Raw genomic sequence first — 27,946 nt, 5'->3', positions numbered from 1 at the left:
TTAGGGTTCCTGTGACTGTGAAGTAAATGTGTGCACCTGTGCATACTTGTGGCAAGTGCCTGAAACTCTTTGTGCAAGTACATAATGCAGTGATGTTCTCCCATTGTGTAGCCTTCCTGATCCTTCTTGACCTGTCCTCTATTTCAGTATCACTGGGAAAAATGTATCTACAGGTACTTCATAAGGCAAAAACTAATATATTTTAGTGGTTTCCAAGTGGGTCTGAAAAGATAAATTCTAAGAGCTTCCAAGACTACCAATAAGCCTCCATAGGCAAGGCTGCTAGTGCTGGTGGTAAAAAGTGATGCAGTTTCTGATATTTCCTTCAAAATGTGTAAGTTTCAATTAAACCCTGCTTGCATGCTGCTCAGAGTCACCAGACTCTGTTGTCTTTTTGGTCTATCTATCAGCCTTCCTTCAGACACAAGGAACAGAGTACTTAGAATATACAAACAGCTCTACAGTATCAGGCTTTTTGAATGGACATTGCTCATAGGAAAGGAGGTGCACAAAGATCCTTTTAGACTGTTCTCATTCTTCTACTCTGAGGCCTACTGTGAGGCTTTTTTTCCCCATGGAAATGTCCATTGCCTTCTTATTTTCACTTTAGGCAACCTGCTTAAAATAACAACTACCTTATAAAAGTTGTCCAGTTTGGTTTCTTTTGCTGTATAAACCACAACTGAAAACATCTTGGATAGGAAATGGTTTATTTCATTTCACCCTTCTAGGTGATAATACTTCATCATTAAGGGAAGGCAGGGCAGGAACTCAAGCAGGAGCAGAGGGAAGAACCATGAAAGTAATGTGATTATTAGCTTACTCTCAGGATCACATTAAGATGGCTTTCTTATATATCCCATATACCTGCCTATAGACGGCACTGTCCACAGTGGACTGGTCCTTTACATAAATTAAAAATCATGAAGATGCCCCAGAGACATTTCCATAGGGCAATGCTGGGATTATCTGGGCTTCACAAAATCCCCATGACACAGAATATTCTATTATACATGGTTGGCTGACAAAAAAAAGCAAACCAAACAAAAAACATAGAAAGATTTGATAAACTAAAAAGGTTTCCTGGAGTAGAGGTAACCCATGAAATAAGCCTAGAATTACCACCTCCCTACATGCCAGGACATTAACCCTTTCCATCTTACCGCATCAATCTCATTCAGGGCCTTCCATTGTTCATAGGGGACACCCAGGGCCTCAGCTGTCTGAATGGTCCTCTTCAAGTGGCTAGTCCACACCTTCAGGGAACTTATGCTTTGAGACTGAATGAAATTGGCCAGGGCATAGGCATACTAGGAGTACAAAGGAGAGAAAGGAAAAAAAAAGGGGGGGGTGAGAATGGTAAAACCAAGGGAGCCACAAGAACAAGTTCAAATATCTCATGAATGGTAAAGTCCTAATGGACAATCAAGAAACTGGGGATTAAATTTCTATAAACATAAATCTGGGACTATAGCTCAGAGGTAAAGCACTTGCCTAACAGATATTGAGGTGCTGGGTTCTATTTCTAGTACTGTAAAAAGTTACATAAAGACATACTCTTGAGAAGGTGAGATACAGACAGGCTGATCAATAGATACAAAGTTATAGTTAAAGAGTGATCAATGGCTTCTGGAGGTATCTCCATCCATCTCTGATCTCAAGCTGTACTACAGAGCAACAGCAATAAAAACTGCATAGTACTGGCATAGAAACAGAGTGGTGGATCAATGGAATCAAATAGAAGACACAGAAATAAACCCACACATCTATGGATAATGGATTGTTGACAAAGAAGCCAAAACCATACAATGAAAAAAAGATTTTGTCTTCAACAAATGGTACTAGTCTAACTGGATACCTACATTTAGAAAAATGCAAATAGGTCCATACTTATCACCCTGCACAAAACTAAAGTCCAAGTGGATCTCAACATAAAACGAGACACACTAAACCTTTTAGAAGAAAAAGTGGGAAAGAGCCTTGAATTCATTGGCACAGGAGACAACATCAGTCCTGCTTTTGTTATCCTGTACTGCCATGTGATCAGATACTTTTCTCTGCCTCTGTCACTCAGCTTCTTCATCCATAAACAATGATTTATGCCCACTCAACACTGCTGATGCCATTCAAAAATTACAGGGGAAGTTGATGGAAAATTACTGTGCTTATGTATAGGTGTCCAATAAAAGAAAGTAAGGTACTGAAGATTTGGCTCAGCAGTTAGTATCAGTGGCTGATGCTTTCTTAGTACCCATATGATAGCTCACAACAATTTATAACTCCAGAGAGGCTGATGCCTTCCCTCTTCTGGCCTTTGTGTACACTAGGCATGCACATGGTTCACAGAAAACACATACAGGTAATCACATATATCCATAAAATAAAAACAAATGAAATGTTGAAAAAGACACTAAGAACCGGGGATGACCTTCCTGTACTTCATGTCTTGCCTATGTCATTCCTAAGTGATTTTCTCCAGCAACATGTGTGCTAACAAACCCAGGGAAAAGATAAGATGCTTAGAAGTAAAATTCTTTATGAAACCAGTACTCAGATTGGACAGGTGGATGTACTGGGCTGGGAACAGGGACAATTATGACCTGAGAAAGTCAGTAACAGACTAGAATGAGGAGAGATGTCCCCAAAGACCAGTGACCCCTGGGATAAGAAGTGGATAAGGAGGGCTTTCTGGGGACTAGACTTGTGTTTTGGAAGGGAATGGAGTGAGAAAGAGACAGTAGGTTGGGGACAGTGTGATTTCTCAAATTGGGTAGAGGACAATGTCAACACAGTTATGGAGGTGAGGGATTCAGGATGAGGATCCCAGATCACCTATCAATGTACTTGACAGTTACCAACTGACAGAAGGACCAAATAGGAGAGCAAGATGGGCATGAGCAAAAGACAGAGTGGTGAAAATGATGAGGGGAGACATCAGGTAGGAGAAAGGCACTGTGATAGAGCTTATAAAACAGCCCAATTTGGGCAGCCTTGGAGGACTGGTCTTGTAGAAACAGTAGGTATATGGGAAGCATTCAATGTCTGTGACAGTACTAATGGTGGACGAGAAGGATTGATCATAATTAGCTTCTTTCCCATCACGGGGTACTGCTCCCCAAAACCCAGTCATTGGCCACCCCACCTTGGCTAGCCTAGCCTACCCACCCAAGTCTTTGGAGCCCTCCTTACCTGCTTGCCCCGAGCTGAGAGGCCAGAGTCTCCTCCAATGCGGCCTCTGAGGTTGAGCTCACTCTCACCATGCCGGCATAGGTAGATTGAACGGGGAGTGACATGGATGTTCATGAGGTAGTAGGCTGTGCGGCTCTGGACATGGTCCTGCACGCGATTTACCATGTAGCGTGTGCCCACGTCAAAGATCTTGATATAGGACAGGTGGCTGGGCCAGACCCAAGCAGGAGCAAGCATAGCTTAGGTGCTGATAGTAGGGAGGGTTCCTACTATCTTTCTCTTGATCCCAAGAGAAAGTTCCAACCACACACCCTGCTTCCAAGCCTTCTCTGAAGTTCAGCTACTCCTAACAAGATGTTTTGGATAGTCTTGTCTTGGGTGTATGTCCTAGAGATTTTGCTCCTGACAACCCTAAGGAGCTTATCACTAGCTATCCTCTCCTTTTTTTCAGCTTGAGTCAAGTTGTCACTTGATCTTTCCTAATCACAATGAAATTGGTCAAGGGTCTTTTCTATATTCTATACCTGCAACTCACAAGTACTATTATCTGAATAATGCACTGTGCTTTGGGTAGAGGCTAGCTGCCCTTTGGGAACTCTCAGAGCAGTCAGAAACAGACACTTGGAAACACGTGGATAATATTCAACATTCTTGTCACAAATAGCATACTGGGCCAAGTTCTGGTGTGAAAGATACAGAAACGGTCCAGAACATCACTGGTAAACTTGTGGTCCTGGCTCTAAGTACCTGGTGGTCTCCTTAGTTATGTGCTCAGCTCTAGGAACTAAATGCTGAGTAACAATCAAATACAACAAACTGACTCTGGAAGATAGGGGAGGCAGGGGTGAGGATACCAACTGATCAGAAGACTTAGAGTCATGCAGTGAGTCTTCTACATCTTCTGTAACAGCCATAACCCTTCAGTTATCTAAGAAATTAAAAGAGTTCTGAGGGAAAAGGCATGTGAACTAGAGTCACAGGATGACACAAGCAACCCAGAGCCGGTAAGGCTGCTGATGGTTTTGGTTTCATCGACTTCTTCCTTGATCTTCCTAGAAAAGTCCTTTGTAGCTATAGCCTCATCCTTCACAGCTCACTTGCATTTGTGAAAAAAATATATATACATATTTTATTGTGTGTATCTTGCAGAGACTTGGGGGATTTTAAGATGTATGACTCCTCATAGCCATCATTCAAAGAAAAGACCATCATGTAAAAATCTAAGCACACAGAGAAGCAATTTGCCAGAGAATGCATCCCACTCCAGTGATCTGTCTTGGACCCCTAGAGCCTAAAAGCAGAATATCTCTGATACAATCTTGTTGCCTGGTAATTGTTCCTAATACTAGATATTACGTGGCTCTAATGGAACTTTTGTCTGACATCCTAGGTGGTTTTACTTGCTATCTGCAGTTAGCCTCACCTCACAGCACCACACTTTACCCATGGCTTTTTAATTTTTGTATTCCTGTTGTACTTGGAATATTCTTTGAACTCTTTTTCTACTCAAAGCTAATTAGGCTAGCTGTCACAAAGTATTTTTCATTTTGTTTGAAAGGACACATGCTGATTTCCAAAGCTGAGCTCTTATGTATACAGTTTTCAAAAGCCAGGGCATTTCCTATCAAGATTAGAGCTCCAAAAAGACATTTATAATTGTTTAACACCAAATTATTATAATAGTTCATATCCCAATCTATGTAATTTAAAATTATATATATATTTATTATTAATATGCATATATATTTATTCTTATTAATTTCACATATATACATACATACTGAGGCCCTATGAAATTCTGATTTTTTTTCACACTTTTTCTTGTTGCTACTTTGAAATACTAATTGTAAAATAGCTATAGGACAGTTTCTTTCTTATGTTTGGAAGATCCAGTGTTACTGATGCCCTGAAAATATATATGGCTTGCCTACTGAATAATCTAGTTCTTCCAGACATTCTCCTCCCAAGTGGGCCAAGTCCCAGCTCTGAGTTCCTCCAACCATCTGGCTTATTGATCTCACAACTGGGTTGTCTGTGTACATAGCACCTTCTCCAAATTATTAGCAAAACAGGGGCAGCTTTGCCTCTTTGGCTTCCTTAGCCACTACTACAGCTAGCCATGATGCATGGATTATAAATGTCTATTAATGAAAAAACAATAAATAAAGCTGGTCTTCTACATCCATCTTCTTCAGGCCCAATGGGCTCAACAAAAGAATAACAGAAACAAACCCCAACAGTGCTCTTCTAGGTGTCAAGACTCAGGTCTGGGGCCTTGCTTAATGACATTCTTCTTCTTCAGCCCCCTTCTTTCAATATCCTTCCATTATATATAGTTAGCTTACATATTGCTGCTGTAGAATCTGAAAAAGCCACTCTTTTCTCAAAGCATAAACACCCCATTTCTATCACATGTCTTCCTGGGGGAAACAAATGTTATCTCTGATCAAGGAGCATGCACAGTGAGTAAGCTCTAAGATTAAACATGAAAGTAACGTCTCTTGTGTGGAATGTGTAAGTCGCCTCTGGTATTTCTTATGATACAACAATGTCAAGGGGTAAAACCAGGCTGGAATTTGGACAATACAAACCGCATTTAGTAGAGATTGTATTGCTGACTCACTGTGGCTGCGGACAAGCCTTTAAACTGATCCTTGGTTGTGTTGTCAGTTTCCCAAACTATGAAGTGACATACCCATCACCTTACATGTCTACTGGATAAGACTGAAAGGACGCTTTAAAAAATTTTACAATAATAATGATCACTTATGGGCTTTCTATACTTCAAACTCAGGCCTTAAAGAGTATGGGCAGCCAGAGTCTTTTTTCATTAGAATTCATTTTGAAGATAGTATGTTTCTTTGAATACTTGACATCTGAACTCACATCTGCCTTAAATTTGCCTATCTGTCACTTGTATTATGAAAGATTTATTTTTTTATTTTTTTGTTTCATTGCTTATACGTGGGTCTTTCCACATGCTGAGACTCTGTAGAAGCTACCTAAGGACAAAACCCATCTCATTTGTTCCTACTTACACCTTCTGCTTGCAAAGCTTCCAAAGACTTGTTCAGTGGAGAGATATATGAGGATTATGAGAGGAGGAATGTGAGGAGACAGAATTTATGGTTAGACTTCTAGCCCCATCTCTGACTTATGGTAGAAGCCTTAAAGTAGCTTTAGCTCCCTAAGATTCAGTTTCCTCTTATTGAAAGTTTATGGTCATCAGATCTACTGCAGCCTCTTTATGTAGGTACCATGGGAAAATGATGAAAGTAGGAAGGTGAATCTGTTTGGGGACTGAGGTGCCATCCATGTTAAAAGATTATTTGTGCTATAATAACAGCAATATACACAGAATGAAGGCACTCGTCCTTGAAAAGCAAAGTCCAAATCTGTACCTACTGCACAGGAGGGCACAACTTTAGGTAACTCATGAGTACTTCCCACATCAAGGTATCACTGCTTTGAAAACTGGACTGGAGGGAGTCATAAAGACATATTGTCCCACTTCTGATATTATAGACAGAAAAGTTAAGGCCCCCAAAAGGAGGACATTTCCTAGGTCCCATAAGCCATCAAAACTGGACTAAGGTTCCAGATCCTGACTTTTGGGTGTTGGGCTCTTACCTGTCCAATTCCTCATCCAAAGGTTGGTAGTTGATCTCATAGCACTCAATTCTCTTTAGAAAGTCTTCCAAAACCTTTTCTTTGTCACAGTCTATGTAATCAGGACTGCCTAGTTTCACTTGCTGTGAGAAGACATGAAGAAGACAAATGTGGGAAGATAGAGACTCTGATACTGTATTTGGGAAAGGCCTTTACAGACAACTACCATCCACCCCATTACAAAGGCAAGGGAACACCCACAACCCTAACCCTAACCCTAACCCTAACCCTAACCCTAACCCTAAAAGCAAAGGGTTTTGCTTAAGTTTAAAAATTAGGCAAGTGAAGAGAAGTTGAGCTGCATGGTACAATATATTCACTCTGAGAGAACATATTGCTTAACAACATTTGTAAGGGGACAAGAAACCATAAAAGGACAGGAAACTGTGATGCAGAAGAATCATTCTTAACTTGGTATCATAAATGCTTTCATGTATTTAGTCACTGCTGAGAAAACAGGCATGCTGTCGCTGTATTTCTCAAAGGCTGGCATCTCTTAATCTCCCAATATCAACCTTCTCCCACATTTCCTACTCTTCTACTCTATTGCTTGAGCCTACATGGAACCTCACTTGCTAGCAGGAACTAAGCCTCTCTAATCTCTCTGCTAAATAGACATTTCTCTTTTACTTATGCTCACATTTGGAAGACAGAGGACAATGTGGAGTCAGTTCTCTCCTTCTACCTTTATGTTCTGGGACTAGAACTCATGTCATCAAGCTTGTATGCCAAGCGATTTTTACCCACTGAGCCATCTCACTGGCCCCAGAAGGATATTTGTAACAGGCATGACAATGGGAGTCTCATATTTAAACTTTGTCACCATTTCTATGTGTCTTTTAAGAAAAAGTATGACAATTCAAATTGCCTTTCCCTACCATCTCTTACTACTCTCCTACTTGAACACACATTTTGGCCTTACTACTTATGGTTCCCTGGAGATATCATATTTAGGGTATATTATTCCCCATATCAATTTTTCACCTGTAAATACTCCTGTCCATCCATCAGGATATAGCTGTTGCTTCTATTAGGGGGCCTTCCATGGCATATCACCACATGCACAATTGTCCCTCACCACTGTGTTCTTATAACCTTCTTTTCCCCCTTAACTCAGCTATCATCTTAAGACTTCTGTCTATGTATCTGTCAGTATCCCTAACTAGACTGTGAGTTCAACAGAAGGGTTTTCACTAACTGTTTCTTTATCTTTAATGCCCATAATGGCTATTCGGGTATACAGTTTCACATGAACACCTGAATTAGTAAATGGATAGGTAATTGAGTGGATGAAGTGGTAAAAGATTTGAACATGCTATATATCACAAGAGATAGAAATAGAACAAAATAGGAGAACAATTTTACTTCGATTGGGTTACATTTTTTTAAATGATAACTTGTTAGTATAGGTGTGAACAGAAAATGCAGACAAATACTTAGCTGAGATTTTTAAGTACGTGGTGAAAGAGATGGTCTTTAAAGTCTCATATGCTCCTGAGCTCCAATAATATGAAGGGACAGAGAACAACAAAAGTTTGTGAGTGATCTAATTCTAGACTGTGCAGTTAAGAGTCTAAAAGTAGCAGTGATTCTGATGCAAAATGTTTGGTATAATACAGACTATGGGTTTTTGAGAAAGACAGCTAAGCCTGGGGTGCATTCCTACTTCCATGTTTTTCAAGCTGTACCAGTCTTTGTCAACTCAACTCGTTGAGCCTCATTTCAACCTCTAAAACAGGGAAAGAATACTCAACATGCATGTTTGTTGTGAAAAAAAAAATTAATGAGAGTCAATCTTAGTGCTCTCTCTATATGCTGGCTTAAGCTAACTTTATAAGAACACTGTGGGCAAGGATGGTCAGGGAAGTACAAAGTGGGAGGAGCCCCTCAGAAGTAACACTTTTTTTAAGTTTATGGTAGTCTTTTAGGTATGACTCTGGCCTGAGACAAAATATGGAGGATTGAGGAATGGGGAGATGAATTAATACATTAAGAGCTTGCCATACAAGTGTTCAGATTCCCCAAACACACATAAAGCTGGATGTAGTGGTGTGCATTTATAATCCCAGTGTTCCTTCTATGAAATAAGACGTGGAGACAGGAGAATGCCTTAGACACATTAGGGCCAGCCAGCTTGCAATATGCAATGGAGAACAAGAAGAGGTCCTATCTCAAACAAGGTGGAAGGTGAGGACTGACACCTAAAGTTATGTCCACATATACACTATGACATGTACATTCCACATACAAGAACATACACACATATAATGTATGTACACACACATATACACATATATACATGCAGATTTAAAATGTAAATTAAATTAAAACTTATTTTAAAAAGTATAAGGAAGAAAGGTAATTGGTGTTCCTTACCTTGATGTTTTCTGCAATGATGTCAGGGTCATTACAAATAGATTCAATAAAGAAGACCTATACGAGAAAAATAGAGCTTTCCAGCAGGGGATTATGTTTTCTGGGAGCCAAACAGACTTACACTCTTGATAGCCCTGAGTCATCCCTAGGGACATTTCTAAAAACAATGCTTTCACACAACAGTGCTTTCAGGATTCTTACTCTTATGAGGCAGCCTGACTCTAATTGGGTTGCCCCAGATTTCTGCTGGCTTTTAGTTCTTACATATGTTTCTCATGACTCCTTCATCATTGCCACATCATTATCCTCAGCATCAGCCTGTCTGTAACCATCTTTCACTGTCTGGCCTATCACCTCCCCTGTTTTGGTCTGTTATGCTGTTTCTGAATCTACAATGGAGAGCTAGATGTTGAACCCATGCTGTCCGAATTGTACTTCTTTGAATTTTGTTCTAGGTAAGCATGGTCGTGTCACTCTACCTTGTAACCATGTTCTTTAGCAAACTGGAGAATCAATGATCGTCGTTCTCTGGTAGTGTTGGTGGCATCAAAAACCTAAAGACATGTACCAAGATAAACTTACACTCAATCTAGTGTTAATACAATAGGATACTTTGTTCACTCTTTTTCTATGTGAACCAGAAGGGGGCAGAACTTGAAGAAAAAGAAGGGTTTGGAATTTGTGTCACTTTCAAAGCATGCATTGAGCCCATACTATCTGCATAGAAATGTCCTACAACCTAGGAATGTGTTTATTAGGATCATTACATAGGTCAAGTAACAGGTCTAGAAGAAGAGCTTGCTTTGACAACAGCCATGGGAAATTTGCTGATAGAGATATAGTAGAGCTTGTTCTCTAGATGAGGCCTTTCCTTCCTAAACCCTTAGAAACTCCCAGGAATAGGACAATTTCCCTATCATTAGCACCTAAGAAGGGGCCATTTGCATACTTGAGGATCTCTAACCCAAGGATTTAAGATATTAAATTGCAGAGATATTTAGGCAAATCTCTACTTAGGAAAAGAATGTGTTTCACAGCTTTTGTTTTAAACTGCATAAAAGTTCATGGTGTTGCTTAGACTTTGGGTCTTGCTATTTTGGTACATTTGCTATGTTTGTATTTTTTGTAAGGATTTTTAATAAAGTTTTTAACATTTTGAAAAAACAAAAGATAGCAGTGTTATGCAGTCTTAAGTTTTTGTTCTGCTGAATCTTGAAGGCAATTTCATAAAGCATAGGGCTTAAGAGTATGGATTCTGCAACTATACAATCTAGATTCCAGTTCTGGCTCTGTCACATATAGATCACACCACCCTAGGAATCTTTCTATTGTAGTTATTTTTGAATATAAAATAGAACATAATAATGACACATCTCATGGGGCAGTAGAAATTAATATAAACAAAGTATTAGAATAACATATGGCATAGGTATTATCTATTTTTCATACTGACAGAGAGCCTGGGGGAAAAAAATGGAAGATTATTTACCGCAACGTGACCTTCCTCATGGCTGAGATATTTATGGACATCCTTTAGGGCTGCTAGAGCACACTGCCTGAAAAACAGAAAAAGAAGCAGAGAACCCCTGTCCCCAGGATCAGTTCCCCTCACTGCTATTCTATTATGAAACATCTCTGTGTCTTATAGTTAACTATTCATCTTAGTTCTAGCAAAGGGGTCACAAAGAGGTCTCTATGTACAGCTTAGGGACATGTGTAAGATGACATGCCCGAGAAACGTTGAGCAATGTAATCATACTAGTTATAGGGCTGTGTGTTATGGAGCTCGAGCCGAATTGGTTACAGGTCAGGCATGGGGATGTGTTCTTTGAGTTAAAATCAATTTTTGACATAGGCAACATTGTAAGTACGGGTATGATAATGATAATGTACCTAGGTTTTCAGAAAAAAAAAAGTCTTTACTGATTTCTAGGTTCTATAGTGAGGAGAGCCAGTTTGCATCTACACGCATTTGCAGCCACAGAGTTAAAGGAGACTTTGAAGTTGAAGTGATAATACTGCAGAGGCTGAAGAGGGATGAGCTATTGAAATACTCATCTCAAACGCTATGGTCAGAAATTTCAATGCTAGCTTACCAGAAATAGAAGACTGTAAAATCTTCTTGATAGGGAAGAGCTATGACTAGAGCCAACTTTGAGCAAGCTGACAGAAAGGCTGGACACAGGGGTATTCAACTCATGGCCTAGGATAGCTATGAATGCAAATCATAAACTTAACTAAAACACTATGAGAATTTCTGTATTTTTTTCTATTCATAACTTGAGTGAGCACACTCTGTGGTAATGTAAAAAGTTTGGATACTCTGGAACAGCAAGGTTAATTCTATACTACTCCCCTAGGACGTAAAGAAAGGTCCTCCTCAGCTAAATGCAGCACAGGTTTTTAAATGTTGGGTACTTACTTCCTGATAAGTTGGGCTTCGGTGTTGTCTGGGAGAAAGAATTCATAGTTCCTGTAGCTCACTGCCTCTCGTCGATACTGGCCTAAATTAAACACTGAAAACAGGAAACCCTAGTGAAGAGGTAGGGAAGACTGCCATGGCCAAAACTCTGTTCTTGCTGGAAGGAACCTCAGAGGTAAAAAGGTATAATTTATAGCTGGAAAATGTACAGATAAGGCTTCAAATTATGGGTGACAACTCATTTCCTCTTTCATATTAGTCCTGTAAAGTAGAGTTAACCACATCACCTTTACAAATGAGGAAAGTAAAGCTCAGAGGTGTAAAATAGCTTTCACAGTTAATAACCGGTAATCTGGAATTCAAACCCACGTCTTTTTGATTTCAAGCCATTTTACTTTATCATAAATTTAACCCTTTAAGGTAATATTCAATAGGGAAGATAAAGAAATAAGATACAAAGAGTAAAATCAGTTACCCAAACTCAAACCAAGAGTGAATTAATAATATATACAAACTGGACTCCCAGTTACCAAGGTCATTTTACCATTTTTTTTATCATAAGGGAAAATCTAAATGCAAATTTCTAAATAGCACTTTCCCATTTATAATGGGGGAAAACAGAGAAAAATGGGAGAAAGAGGATAATCAGCCAAAGAAACCACATTTTATTAATTCATTTGCCCAGCAAATAACTTCAAGGTAATGTGGTAGTTTGAATAAAAATGGCTCCCACAGGCTCATATGTTTGAAGGCTTAGTCATCAGGGAGTGGTGCTATTTGAAAAGGGGTAGGAGGGGTGGCCCTATTGTAGGAAGCATCTTACTGGGTGTGAGATTTGGAGTTTCAGAAGCCCATGGCAAGCCCACAGTCACTTTCTCTTCCAGTTGCCAGTGGATCTGGATCAAGAACTCTCAGTTACTTCTCTAGTGCCATATCTACCTGCATGCTGCCATGCTCCCTGCCATGATGATAATGGACTAGACCTCTGAAACTTTAATCAAGACCCTAGTTAAATGCTTTGTTTTATAAGAGTTACCTTGGTCAGAGTGTCTCTCCACAGCAATAGAACAGTAACAAAGAAAAAGTTGGTACTAGGGAGCTGGGTATTGCTGTGACAGTCCTGACCATGCTGTTCTCTGGTGGAATATGGATGATGTGGGGACTTGGGACTAGAAAAGTGGTTGGATGCTTAAGTGAGGCTTAATGGGTCATCCTAGTAAGAACATAGAAGAAAGTGCTAAAGTTGGTTTGAATTATAAGGTCCCAGCTCAAGTTTCAGAGGAGAAGATAATTAGTAAGTGTCCTAGAGACCATTCTTGTGATGTTTTGGCAAAAAATGTGGCTGCTTTTTGCCCTTTTCCTAAAAATCTGCTCGAGGCTAAACTGAAGAGTTTTAGATTAATGGCATTGACAGAGAGGATTTTAAGACAGCCTAGTACTAACTCTGTCATACACTTTAATCACTCTAATGCAGATCTATAATGAAAAGGAACATGCTGAGCAAGCAAAAACACAAATGTACAGTTTGAGGGGAAAGGAGCCACCAGGAGGTATAATAAAGCTAAGTGTTGTGCTCAAGGAGATAAAATGTTTATAGAAAAACCTGGTACTAAAGGGAATAAAGGGAGTGATGATCTCTGAGAAAGATCACACCCAGTTAAACTTCTAACTTATGAAAAGGAATTAAAGAAAAGCTTAAACAGTGAAGGAAACTATCAAAAACAGAAAGCTGAGACCAAGTTCCAGCCCCAGGAAGCAGAACTTGGCAGCTTTGGCCATGTGGTTTTGACTTTAGCGGCAAGGATACAAGAAAAGAGATATGGATTCTCCCTCTGTGGCTAAGGAAATCAGCTAAGGACAGGCCTGTATCAGGGGAGCCCCTGAATGGAAGCCCAGACAGGCCATTGCATAAAGTTACTAAGTAAAAGCTGGATTGTGTTACAGAACCCCAAGATATTGGAGATGCCAGAGTTGTAGGATACCTGCCAAGGAGAACTTCAGACTAGGTATGGAACCAGCCCAAGAAAGAAAAGGATGTAGTCAACAGGAATTGGAGATCTGAAGAACACTTTGACATCAGACAAGTTGATACAAAATTTGAAGCTTGCTCTGCTGGGTTTTGGTCTTGTTTTGGTCCATTATTTCCTCAGTATTTCCTGCTCTTCTCTTTTGTAATCATAATATGTATTCTGTGCCATTGTATATTGAAAGTATATGATGTATCTTTTAAATTTTTTCATATAGTTAAGAGTTTACTATGAGTCTCAGAAAAAACCTTGAACTTTAGACTCTTAAACAATGTTGAGACTGGGATAAACTGGGGACTTTTGAGGTTGGACTGAATGCATATTTTTTGCATTATTATATGGCTACAAGGCTATGGAGATAAGAAAATACAATGTGGTGGTATGAATAAAAATAGCCCCCCACGGGCTCATACATTTGAATGCTTAGTCATCAGAGAGTGACACAAGGCACTACCTGAAAAGGATTAGGAAGTGTGGTTTGTTGCAGGAAGTGGGAGTGGGCTTTGAGATTTCAAAACTGAAGCCAGGCCCAGTGTCTGTCTTTATCTCTCTGCCTGTGGATCAAAATGCTTAACTCTCAGGTACTTTTCTAGTGCCATGTTTGACTGCATGCCACCAAGCTTGCTGACATGATGGTAATGGACTAGACCTCTGAAAATATAAGCAAGCACCCAATTTAATGCTTTCTTAGAATAGTTGCTGTGGTCATTTTGTCTCTTCACAGCAATAGAATACTAAGAGACAGATACCTACTACTTTGTGAAGTGAGGTATAAGTTCTGGATTTGTTATGGGGCCTCAAACAGCTCATAAACTACAAAGTCACACAGCAACCAAATCAGGCAATAGGAGTGCTCCCAGAGAGTCCTTTAAGTTTTCCAACAGCGAGCAATAATAATATCAAACAATGCTTAAGAGTGAGGGAGTAGGAAATAAAGGATCCATTTTGGGTTAGCTAAGAGTATCTTAGCAAAAGCAGAATTTGAACAAGCAGTTTAGGTTAGTTGTCTTTTACTGGTAGATATGTGTGCGAGGGTAGGGAGAAAGGACAGTGTAGATAGACTACAAGCAGCTAGACAGTACTTGAGCAAAGGTATAACATATGCTGGAAGCAAATGTGTTTTGGGGGAAGGGGTCAACCACCATGGCTGGTCCTAAAAAGATGGAATACATCAACTGTGGATGTTCTTAAACAGAAGTAATGGTGCTTGGGTCCAAATATGTAGACCAAGGGTACACTTGGAGACTACAAGTATTACCAGTCTTGTACTTTTAAATATGATTCTGAAGATTTATGTGAGCAGTTAAGTTGAATAGGCAGAATAAAAGTGGGAGCAGGACAGAGACCCATCTGCCACTATGTCATGTGCTTCTTCATTCAGTAGAGTCTCCTCAGGCTTGCAATTCTGTATGAGACTGGCTCCTTCTGGTCTTTGCTTAGTCCCCCTCTTCCCACAGGAACCATTTCAGACATATTCTTATCCATGATGCCTGTCAGTTCAGCCTACGTCTTGTTATGTATGCCATTCAGAGTTAGAACTCTTCAAGGGCAGTATATGAGTTTCATTTATTTTTATTTCTTTCCTAATGTTTGACATGGGTTTTGGCACGTGGAAAACTCTAGTGGATTACTAGAGAAAGTGGGTGAAGGGCAAGGAAGGATAAATTTGGCAGTGGGTGGGTAGATTTGATGCCAGGTGTAACTCAGTGGTAAAGTGTATGCTTATCATAAACAAAGCATTGGGCTCAAAATCTAGTACACACACAAAAAAAGAGAATCATAGAGAAGGCTTGATGGAAATATGGGAAGGATGGCTGGAAGGAAGGGAGTAGATACAGTGTTGGGATGAACAAGAGAAAGGAAGAGAAAAAAATAATGGCTCAAAGGAGAGAAAATACAGGATCCCTTTCTCTTCTCTTCTCTTCAATGCAGTCATGCATTAGACCGAGCAGTGGATGTCACATTTGAAATCAATCATATTCTTGTTCTGTCATTTATAACTGAGTTCTTTAAGAAAAGGTATTTAACCTCTTTGATTTGTTTTTTTTTTTTAACTACGAAATGGTGAAAATTAGGATAAAACAGTGTTATTGCTTAGACAATGTAGTTGTTATTAAAAAATACTTGAAGTACTCAGTGAGTTGCTTTGCATTTGTGAGTCTTAAGAGCAGATTTAGTCTTAATAATAGTTTTTTCTACACCTAAAACCCAGCATAGTATTAGTTACAGAATATATTTCATGAAATGATATAATTTCTAAGACCATTGTAACAGTGGTAGGAATAGTTAGGTAGAAGTGGTTCTAATCTTAAAAACAATGTGTGCAACATTTTCAGTACAGAAATATTTGGCCTTCTTCAGTTTACAGTTAGTGGCCTGTAGTGGGATGTCAATAGCAAATGATTTCTGAGACATACCTTTAGTTGGTGTTCCTATCCAGTTGAGATACCGTGTGAGCTTCGTGGAAATGTAGGTCTTGCCTCGAGCTGGTAAACCCACCATGATCACCATTGTGGGGGAATTGGTGAACTGTGGTAAGGTTGCTGGAAGAGAAACAGATCCTCAAAAGCTTATCTCCACACATGGAGGCTCTCCAGCCATTACCTTAGCTATGTAGCACTGGACACCACACTGCTTCCCATCATATCGGGGAGGGAAAAGATTTAAAACAGGCATCACAACTTTTCTTCAACTCATCAGAAAACTGAGGTTGAAGTGCAGATAGCTAATTTAAACTTGTAAAAACATGCAACTGCAGAGGGCAGTAGGACCCAGGCATTTCTTAGTTGATGCGGACAATACTGAACAACCTACTGTCATAAGAAGGTCCAAATAAAAATGACTAATGAATTGCTAAGGCTGGTTTTGAGCCAATGTGAAGCTCATAAGGACTGCAGCCTTAGCTACCTTTACATATGTTTCTCAATTTCCCTCCAGTGCTGGCAGAGAAGATTGAGAAAAGCTCTGAGAAAAGTACTGGATAGTTCTGGCTTGTGGGGGGGTGGGGGTTGGAGGGAGAACATAACAATAATCATTGCTCAAATTCGGCGCAAAGCTTCTTTATGTTTCTGTGGGGAAAGCCTTACTCTTCCACGGAGAAGGCAATAAATAAACCGTACTTGAACGCACTGGTAGTAACTTACTGCACCTGGCAGCCAATCCTGATGAAGCTACCCTATCTCTCCTAGAACTCAGGCCAGACCAATTTACCTTCTCTTAAATGGGAGGGGAAAACATTTTAATCTGCAGAAGGAAGGGAAACAGAAGTTCATGGTGCTGATGAAAATTCTCCAAAGTGGGAAGAAATACAGAAAATGTACCTACTCAGCAGGGACATGAAAATGTACTAGGCCTACTCATTACACTTGAAGGCTAAGAGCATTTGTGATGGTCACACCTCCAGTGCTCAAGGTAAGCCTGCCTAAGACTGAAACTGGCTAATGTAGAACGTCTTCTCCATTCTTCACCAAGGTTAAGGATTTCGTTGAAAATAGTAGGGAAAGGGGCTTGGAGAGATGGTATGGTTTAATAGTTAGAGTGCTTGCTGCTCTTGCAGAAGAACCAGGTTCAGTTCCCAGCAACATGTGTCAGCTGAAAACCACCAATCATACCAGTTCCACAGAATCTAATGCCCTCTGCTGACCTCTACAAGCACATACACATGCAGCAAAATACTCATACACAAAAAAATTTTTAAAAGAAATCTAAAAAATAAAAATAAAATAGGAGTGAAATGCATCTTTAAGAGATACAAGAAAGCTGGTTGTTGGTAGTGGACACCTTTAATCCCAGCACTCAAGAGAGGCTGAGGCAGGGGATCTCTCTGAGTTCAAGGCCAGTCTGGTCTACAAAGTGAGTTCTAGGACAGTTAGGGCTACAAAGAGAAATCTTGTCTTAAAAAACAAAACAAAACAAAACAAAACAAAACAAAAACAAACAAACAAACAAAAAACCCAAAACAAAACAAAACCAAACCCCCAAAACAAACAATAACCCCCCAAAACACAGAGAGAAGGTGTGGGATAGACTATCTCCAGGAAGCTTCAAAAGGGGGAACAATTAAGATCAAACAAAAAGGCTGGAGGGAGAGAGAGAGAGACAAACCAACAGAAACAGACTTAGTTATGGTACTGACCCTGGAATTATCAGACTAAAGATTTAAACTAGCTTATCACTATTGTGCTAAATGCTTTGTTTGAAAAGGTAATCCCACAGGACTGGACCACTATCTACCACTACTTTACTAAAACAGCTTAATCTCTAACAACAATAATCTGAATATCTGTCCTTATACCCACAGAGAAGTAAAGTCCTCTTCCTTCACAAAGGAAACTTCTTTTTGCAACATACAGAGACAATTACAGAAAACCACAACCAATCTAAATGCATACTCATGGAGCTCAGCCCCAAATGAATATATCTCCAAAATAATTCCCTTACCTAAGGCTCAGGAAACATTGCAGAAGATGGGGCAGAAAGATCTGGGATGAGCCGAGGATCAGGAAATTTGTGGTAAGATTGTGTCCTATAGTAAGTAATGTCAGGAGGTACATCCATGAAGTCTTACCAACATAACTGAATAAGCATGAGCTGAAAAATGATGCCAACAATAAATACACCAAAGTACAATGGGGAAAGACTATGAGGCCTCAGTCCTACACAAAGAACTAGATACAGGCAACTAAGGGATGCTGAGAGCAAGAGCAATATAGTCTTCCTAAAGGAAGAGTACATCAAGTAATCCAGTAACAAATAGTCAGCCCTGAAAACATACATGAGTAAAATTATACAAACTGAGGTTTGTACTGAGGAATACGTATGTGTTCAATGAAAAAATAGGGCCATGAATTTGAAGGAAAGTGGGAGGGGTATATGTGAGGATTCAGGAGGAGGAAATGGAAGAAAGTATGTAATTACAATATTAAAAATAAAAGAAAAATACAAAACTATTGGATCATAATAAGGAGTACAGTAATGTACTTAGACTATACATAGGGCAAAAGATGACACAGAAGAAATACTTGGAAAACTAGTGACTGACACCAAACTAAGAAGCATAGAGAACTCTAAGCTCTGTGTGTGTACGTGTATGCATGTGTACACATGCATGAGGGTAAAGAACCACATGGAAACACAAAGTTACAGACAATCAGCATAAAAATAAAACCTTGAAAGCAGTCAGGAAAGATAGTGTAAATGAAAAACACTTTTCCTACTGAGAAACAAGAATTATGCTGTTTTTTTCCTAGTGCCCCTTTCACAGTTTCCTTATAGGCCATCTACAATCCTTTGTCACCTGCTGACCTGCAGAACTACTCTCTCCCAGGGATCAGTGACTACACTAGGCTGTAACTCAGGTAGATGACATTTATTATCCTTCTGTCCTCCACTGTGGTCTCTCCAGACTTACTCTTAGTCCTCCTGCAGCCTCCCCACAGGAGCCCCCCCTTCACAGCTCACTTCCATCCCCTAAGAACTTTGCTTCTTGGTGTAGACCCAAGATGGCCCTAATTCTTCCTGGCCACCCCTTTCAGGCTTTCCTCCTAGTCTGTATATCTATACTTTTGTGATATCTACTGACCACCATAAACATTCTGTATCAGGAACCCCATAGTCACCATACTTGGCTCAAAGTGGACAACAGTGACAAATGAACAGATAGATCACTCACCCAGCACTGACAAGACTAGATACCTAAGCCAAGAAATACTTCAAACATCATGACGCAAGCTTCTTAGAACACAACACAAAAACACAAACATGAACAGCCAAGATAATATGCCTTCTCCAGAAACCAGCAACTCTATTGCAATAGGTCTTAAGAAATTTAGCTGAAGCAAAAGACAAAGATTTCAAAACAACAATTATGAAAACATTCGAGGACCTTAAAGGGGATATGAATAAAATTCCTTAACAAAGGCCATCAAAATACAAACAGTTGAATGAAAAATGTAAACACTTCAAGATATGAAAGCAGAACAAAGAAATAGAATCACTCAAGGAAAATCAAATTGAAATAAAATTGGAAATGAAAAATTCTGCATGTCAAAATGTCCAGGAAATTTCAATCACCATGAAAAGAACAAACCTACAAATAATAGGAATAAAGAAAGAAGAAGCCAGGTCAAAGGCAAAGAAAATATTTTCAACAAAACCATATAAGTTCCTGAGTCAACTGAAAGACATGTGTATAAGTTACAAGAAGCACATAGAACACACACACACACACACACACACACACACAAAGAACAAGGAAAAAAATTCCCCCATGACATGTAATAATCAAAATACTAAATATACAGCACAAAGAAAGGATACTAAAAGCTGTTTAAGAAAAAAAAAACAAAACAACAACAACAACAAAAAAAACACACCAAGTCATATACAAAGGCTATTAAAATAGTACTTGACTTTTCACTAGAAACTCTGGAAGCCAGAAGGCCATAGATCGATGTTCTACAACCTCTAAGGGACTGGAAAAGGTACTACACACTTATTAAAGAAGTATCTACCAAGTGGATATTATAATTCTAAAAATTAATGAGGCACACACAAAAGCACCCAAGTTCATAAACCAAATAAGCCAAAAATCGAATGAAACAAAACAAAAAAATACTATTGCAGCTAACATTACATATTGAACCTAACACAGTGATAGTGGGTGACTTCAATATCAACCTCTTACCAGAAGACAAGTTATCCATACAAAAATTTAATAAAAAAAAAAAAACCCCAACCCACAGGTGTTGTATAATACATAAATCCAATGACGATAACAGACATCTAGAGAACATTACACAAACTTTATAAAGAATAGAATTTCTTCTCAGCACAACATGGAACTTTATCTGAAACTGAACACATATTAGGATACAGAGCAAGTCTCAACAGATATAACTGAAATAACTCCTTGCACAGTATTTGATCACAGTGGATTAAAACAGGATAGGAACAGCAATAGAAAAAGAAGAAAGTATACTAATTCATGGAAACTGACTAACTCACTACAGAATAAAAATTGGGTCAAGGCAAAAAATCTCATGCAAACACACAAGCCACTACAGGAAGGGAAGCAGGTAGGCTAATTACAGAACTTCACCTCTGCTTCTGCTCTTCCAAATACAATCTACCAGTCTCATCCATCAGTTCTGTAACAGAAAACCTGGGGCAACCCTGCCCCATCTACAGTGGATCCTACAGATCTTCCCTTCCCTTCCCTCAACACATTGCTCTATTCCAACCCCCAACTCTAGCAGGTACTCCCTGAGAAACCACAGGCCATGCTGACAAGGGAAACAAGAAGGCTAACTACATATTTTCACCTCTCCCTTCATACTTTCAAATCAAATCCCTCACTCCAGCTCTGTTGCAGACCTACTGGTATAGCCTCTCCACAAGCTGTGATCCCATTCCCAGGGGTCTAACTAAGCAGATCCTCATGGAATACCCTGCTGTGCATTCTCTTTAGAACTTGCTCCACCATCTCAACCCACTCTCTTTCCTAAGTCTTAGGTGCCAATGCCCCAAAACACATTTTTCCTGGAAACCGCAGTGCCAACATCTATCAGGGTCCCATATGAATCTCCTACATAACACATAGCTACCACACTCTCCTAAGAACCAGAGGAAAAACAAATCAAGGAACAAAACATCCACCCAACAAAGAACATATATCAGCACCTAGAATTACAATCGTCCCCAAACCAGATGGCTAGATGCCAGTGTAAAAACACAATCAATAATAGGCAAGAAAATATGTTCCCAGAAACTCTACCACAGTAGGCTGAGTATTCTAACATGACTGAAGCACAAGAAAAGACCTTAAAACAGATTTTATGCATATTAAAGAGACCCTGAAGGAGGAAAATAAATACATTTAAAAATTCATGAAAATACAAACAAGTAGTAGAAGGAAATGAATAAAACTGTTCAAAATATGAAAGGAAACTCAAACTGAGGAATCCTGGAGATAAAAATTTTGGGTACTCTAACAGGAAGCATAGAGGCAGGCATCATCAACAGAATACAAGAGATGGAAGAGAGAATCTCAGGCATTGAAGACATGCTAGATGACATGGATACATTGGTCAAAGAAAATGTTAACTTTAAAAATATCCTGGCACAAAACATACAGGAAATCTGGGACACTATGCAAAGACCAAATCTAATAATACGAATAGAAGAAGGAAAAGAAACTCAGCTTAAAGGCAGAGAAAAGATTTTCAACAAAATCATAGAAGAAAATTTCCCTAACCTAAAGAAGGAGATAACTATCAAAGTAGGAGAAGCGTTCAGAACACCAAATAAACGTGGCAATAAAAGAAAGTCCCCTTACCACATAATAATCAAAAACACTAAACATACATAATAAGAGAAGACAAATGCAAGGGAAAAAGACCAAGTAACATTTAAAGGCAGGCCCATCAGAATTACATCTGATTTCTCATTGAAGACTCTAAAAGCCAGAAGGGCCTGTAGAGATGTGCCGCAGGCTCTAAGAGACCAAAGTTGCTAGCCCAGATGACTACACCTAGCAAAGCCTTCAATCATCACAGAAGGAGAAAATAAGACATTTCATAAAAACAAACAAACAAACAAATAAACAACAACAACAAATTTAAGCAATATGTATCTACAAATCCAGCCCTATAAAAAGTGCTGGAAGGTAAATTCCAACCTAAGGAATGTAACTATATCCAAAACAAAACAAAACCCCAGAGGAGGGAGTTAAAAACAACAACATAGGGAATAAAAAAATCCCAGACAGGTGAAGTCAAAAGAACAGGAACACACACAAGCAGGCACACACCATTACCATCAGCACTACCACCACCAGCAACAAAATAACAGATATAAAAACTCATTCATTGGTCATTGATATCTCTCAGCATCAATGAGATTAATTCCTCAATAAAAAGAGACTATCAAAATGGAAGGAAAAACAAGATCTATTTTTCTGCATCCAAGAAACATGCCTTAACATCAAGGAGAGACATTATACTAGGTTAAATGGTTAGTAAAAGATAGTGCAAACAAACAGACCCAGGAAACAAGCCAGTGTATCAAATATCTGACAAAAGAGACTTCAATCCAACACTAATCAGAAGAGATAGGGAAGGTTACAATATTCTCATCAAAGAAAAAAAAATCTACCCTGAAGACTTTGCAATTCTTAACATCTATATCTCAAACACAAGGACATCAAAATTTATAAAAGAAACATTACTACAACTTAAATCACACATTGACCCTCACACACTGATTGGATAATGACTTCATTACCCAACTCTCCTTGAAAGAAAGGTTATCTAGACAAAAACATAAAACAGAAAAATACGAGAGCTAGATGAAGTTATAAAACAAATAGATATAACAGATAAGTATAGAACATTTCACCTAAACACAAAAGAATAAAACTTCTACTCAGCACCACATGGAACTTTCTCCAAAATTGCCATAGAGTTGGACATAAAGCAAGTCTTAAAACAGACAAGAAAATTGAAATAACTTCTTGCATCCTATCAGATGACCATGGATTAAAACTGCATATCAACAAAAAGAGAAAGCTTACCAAAACTAAAGTCCCAGTGGATTAAAGATCTCAACACAAAACCAGACAGACTAAATCTGTTGGAAGAAAAAGTGGGGAAGGCCCTTGAACTCATTGGCACAGAAGACAACTTTCTGAACAGAACACCAACAGCACAGGCTCTAAGAGTAACAGTCAATAAATGGGACATCATGAATCTGAAAAGCTTTTGTAAAGCAAAGGACACTGTCATCAGATTGGGAAAGGATCTTCACCAACCCTAAATCTGACAGAGGGCTAATATCCAGAATATATAAAGAACTCAAGAAGTTAAACAGCAACAAATCAAGTAATCAAATTAAAAAATGGGGTACAGAGCTAGACAGAGAATTCTCTATAGAGGAATACAGAATGGGAGAGAAACACTTAAAGAAATGCTCAACATCCTTAGTGATCAGAGAAATACAAATCAAAATGACCCTGAGATTTCACCTTACAGCCATCAGAATGGATAAGACCAAAAACTCAAGTGACAATACATGCTGGAGAGGATGTAGAGAAAGGGGAACCCTCCTCTATTGCTGGTGAGAATGTAAACTTGTACAACCACTTTGGAAATCAACCTGGCGCTTTCTCAGACAATTAGGAATAGCACTTCCTCAAGATCCAGCTATACCACTCCTGGGCATAATCCAAAATAAGCTCAAGTACACAAGGATATTTGTTCCACCATGTTCACAGTAGCTTTATTTGTAATAGCGAGAACCTGGAAACAATTCAGATGGCCCTCAATTAAGGAATGGATACAGAAATTGTGCTACATTTACACAATGGAATTCTATTCAGCAATTTAAAACAAGGAAATCATGAAATTTGGTGGCATCTAGAAAAGATCATCCTGAGTGAGGTATCCAAGAAGCAGAAAGACACACATGGTATATATTCACTTGTAAGTGGATATTAGACATGTAATGTAGTATAAACACACTAAAATCTGTACACCTAAAGAAGCTAAGCAAGAAGGACCCTGGGTAAGATGATCAATTCTCATTCAGAAAGACAAATGGGATGGACATTGTAAAAGGGAGAAAACAGGGAACAGGACAGGAGTCTATCACAGTGGGCCTCTGAAAGACTGTACCCAGCAGGGTATCAAAACAGACGCTGAGACTCATAGCCAAAGTTTGGGCAGAGTACAGGGAGTCTTATGAAAGAAGGGGGTGATAGAAAGACCTGGAGGGGACAGGAGCTCTACAAGGAGAGCAACAGAAACAAGAAATCTGGGCCCAGGGGTCTATTCTGAGACCGATACTCCAAACAAGGACCATTCATGGCGATAACCTAGAACCCCTACACAGAAGTAGCCCATGGCAGCTCAGTCTCCAAGTGGGTTCCCTAATAATGTAAACAGGGGCTGTCTCTGACATGGAGTCAGTGGCTGGCTTCTTGATTACATCCCCCTGAGGGGGAAGCAGCCTTACCAGGCCACAGAGAAGGACAATGAAGATAGTCCTGATGAGACCTGATAAGCTAGGGTCAGATGGAAGGTGAGGAGGACCTCCCCTATCAGTGGACCGGGAGAAGGGCATGGGAGGATATAAGGGTGAGAGGGTGGTATTCGGAGAGAATGAGGGAGGCAGGTACAGCTGGGATACAAAGTAAATAAACTGTAATAATAATAATAATAATAAAACCTACATGGTGACATCCCTGGGAGACTGTCACTATAAGTGTGAGATATTCATAATCCATTCTTTCATTTAGTGACAGGTGAAGGTTTTGCCTTTTTGCAAACATAATATATCAAGCTGCTAGTTGTTTCTATTGAGATTTTAAAAAATGAAAGTACAAGAAATTTATTTTACAAATAAGTTTTTATTAAGAAACTCATTATATATGATGTAATAAAAATAAATTATTATGTTATGAAAAAAAGAGAAAGCTCACAAACTTATGGATACTGAACAGCTCTATACTGAATTAAAAAAAGGGGGGGTTAAAATGGAAATTAAAGATGTTCTAGAACTATATGAAAATGAACACACAACACACCCAAACTTATGGGGCACAAATCAGGCACAAATGAAGGCAGTTCTAAGAGGCAAATTCTTAGCACTAAGTGCCTACATTAAAAAAAAAAAAAAAAAAAAAAAAAAGAGCGGGAGAGATCACATACTAGTAACTTAAATGAACACCTGAAAGCTCTTGAATACAAAGAAGAAAACACACCTAAGAGGAGCAGACAGCAAGAAATAATCAAACTCAGGGTTGAAAACAATAGAATAGAAACAAACAATACAAAACAATACTAAGAATCAATTAAACAAATGATTTTTTGAGAAAATCGGTAAAATTGACAAATCCCTATAAAATTAACTAAAAGGCAGAAAGAGATAGAATATTCAAATTAACAAAATCAGAAATGAGAAGGGGGGACAGAAAAACAGGTACCAAAGAAATCCAGGGAATCATACGGGCATACTTTTTATTATTTCTCTTTAAATTTTATTAATTTATTACAATTTATTGACTTTGTATCCCAGCTGTAGCCCTCTCCCTCATTTCATTCCCTATCTCGCCCTCCCTCCCTCTTCTCCCATGCCCCTTCCCAAGTCCACTGACAGTGGAAAACCTCCTCCCCGTCCATCTGACCTTAGCCTATCATGTCTAATCAGGACTGTCTGCATTGTCTTCCCTGCGGCCTGGTAAGGCTGCTCTACCCTCCGGAGGAGGTGATCAAAGAGCTAGTCACTGACTCCATGTCAGAGACAGCGCCTGTTCCTATTCTAAGGAATCCACTTGGAAACTGAACTGCCATGGGCTACATCTGTGCAGGGGTTCTAGATTATCTCCATGAATGGTCCTTGGTTGGAAGGAGTATCAATCTCAGAAGACTCCTGTGCCCAGAATATTTTGACCTGTTGCTCTTTGTGTAGCACCAATCCCCTCCAGGTTTTTCTATCTCCCCCTTCTTTCATAAGATTCCCTGCACTCTGCCCAAAGTTTGGCTTTAATATCTTGCTGGGTAGAGTCATAAGGACATACTTTAAGAACTTGTACTCTACAAAACTGGAAAATCTAAAAGAAATGAATAATTTTTCTTGATAGGTACTACATATGAAAGTTAAAGGAAATTCAGAAAAGCAATTTAAAGAGACCTATAACTGCAAGTGAAATAGGAGCAGTCATTAAACGTCTAGGGCCAGATGGTTTTAGCACAGGGCCTGCAGGGGTCTGCAGCAGATCCTCTGAGTTCATACTATGGCTTCTAACTTAGTGCATTCATGGGATACCTGAGTGTGTGAATGACTGCGTCACTCAATCATGCTCCTTCTCTTGGGTTCTTTTCCTTCTGTTCCTTTGTCTTGTCCAACTTCAATGTCATAGTTTTTGTACTATCTTATTATGTTTTATTTTTAAACGAATAAAATGGAATGAATGAAAACCTAGCCAGTAGAGCAAAAGTTAAAACTGAACTGCCATTTATAGCTGCTATAGGAAAGGGAAAATCAGTCATATCAACCACCCCAGAACAGGCCTCATGCTCAGGAACAGTTGACCAACATATATTGGAATCCATAGTTTGTTTTTTTTTTGTTTTTTGTTTTTTTTTTTGGTGTGTGTATGTGTGCACATGCACACACTTTTATTTGGTTATAGTTTGGTGGGTTATTTCGTTTTTCTTTTTTGGATGTGGTTTTATTTTGTTCTTTTGCTCTTGGGAGGTTTTGTTACTGTATTGGGGTTTTGTTTGTTTGGTTGGTTTTTTTTTTTGAGCAAGAACTTAAAGTTGGGTGGGTAGGAAGGGAGAATAACTGGAAGGATTTGGGGGAGGGGAAGAATATGATCAAATTGTATTTAAATTTAGAAATTGTTTTATTTATTTTTTAAAATTTAACTTTTATTAATTACACTTTATTCACTTTGTATCCCCCCCATAAGCCCCTCCCTCCTCCCCTTCTTCACGCCCCTCCCCAAGTCCACTGATAGGGGAGGTCCTCCTCTCCTTCTTTCTGATCTTAGTCTATCAGTTCTCATCAGAAGTGGCTGCATTGTCATCTTCTGTGGCCTGGTAAGGCTGCTCCCCCCTCAGGGGGAGGCGATCAAAGAGCAGGCCAATCAGATTATGTCAGAGGCAGTCCCTCTTCCTATTACTATGTAACCCATTTGGACACTGAACTGCCATGGGCTACATCTGTGCAGGGGTTCTAGGTTATCTCCATGAATAGTCCTTGGTTGGAGTATGAGTCTCTGGGAAGTTCCCTGTGTTCAAATTTTCCTGTTCTGTTGCTCTCCTTGTGGAGTTCCTGTCCTCTCCAGCTCTTGCTATTTCCTACTTCTTACATAAGATTCCATTCCATTCTGCCCAACAGTTGGCCATCAGGCTCAGCATCTGCTTTGATAGTCTGCAGGGCAGAGGTAGAAATTGTTTTAAATAATAAAAAATAATAAAGACTGAAAATAAAGAAGATAATTTTAAAAGTTTTAGAACTGAATGAAAATGAAAATACAACAGATCCAAACCTAGGGCTGGGACACAATGAAGACAGTTGTAAGAGGTGAGATCATAGCACTAAGTGCCTACATCACAACCTGAAGAAATCTCATATTAGTAACTTAACAATATACCTGAAAGTTCAAGACCAGAAGGAAATATCGAGAAAGAATAAACGGAAAGAAATAATCAAACTCAGGGTTGAAATCAATTGTCATGGAGACGAACAAAGTACTAAG

The 27,946-nt window shown here is 39.1% G+C and overlaps 1 protein-coding gene across 8 annotated transcripts in view; it reads right to left on the bottom strand.

The window, feature by feature from the left end:
• Pfkfb1 (6-phosphofructo-2-kinase/fructose-2,6-biphosphatase 1) overlaps positions 1 to 27,946 on the bottom strand; it is a 59,202-nt gene that overhangs the window by 11,284 nt on the left and 19,972 nt on the right. For all 8 annotated transcript variants that reach the window (XR_009588462.1, XR_009588461.1, XM_060375245.1 and 5 more), the window contains 8 exons: positions 16,101 to 16,226; positions 11,657 to 11,750; positions 10,724 to 10,790; positions 9,714 to 9,788; positions 9,235 to 9,291; positions 6,820 to 6,941; positions 3,190 to 3,397; positions 1,164 to 1,310 (listed from right to left, as the gene is read on the bottom strand). Coding sequence is in view for 6 of the 8 variants with exons in the window: in XM_060375245.1 (XP_060231228.1) it covers positions 1,164 to 1,310; positions 3,190 to 3,397; positions 6,820 to 6,941; positions 9,235 to 9,291; positions 9,714 to 9,788; positions 10,724 to 10,790; positions 11,657 to 11,750; positions 16,101 to 16,226 (896 nt within the window). In the remaining 2 variants the exon portion in view is untranslated. The remainder of the gene's footprint in view (positions 1 to 1,163; positions 1,311 to 3,189; positions 3,398 to 6,819; positions 6,942 to 9,234; positions 9,292 to 9,713; positions 9,789 to 10,723; positions 10,791 to 11,656; positions 11,751 to 16,100; positions 16,227 to 27,946) is intronic.

The sequence above is a fragment of the Meriones unguiculatus genome, chromosome X (genome assembly GCF_030254825.1).
Source record: "Meriones unguiculatus strain TT.TT164.6M chromosome X, Bangor_MerUng_6.1, whole genome shotgun sequence".
NCBI classification, from domain to species: domain Eukaryota; kingdom Metazoa; phylum Chordata; class Mammalia; order Rodentia; family Muridae; genus Meriones; species Meriones unguiculatus.
Note: the sequence above shows the minus strand (reverse complement) of the source record. Positions and strands in the feature narration are given on the sequence as shown.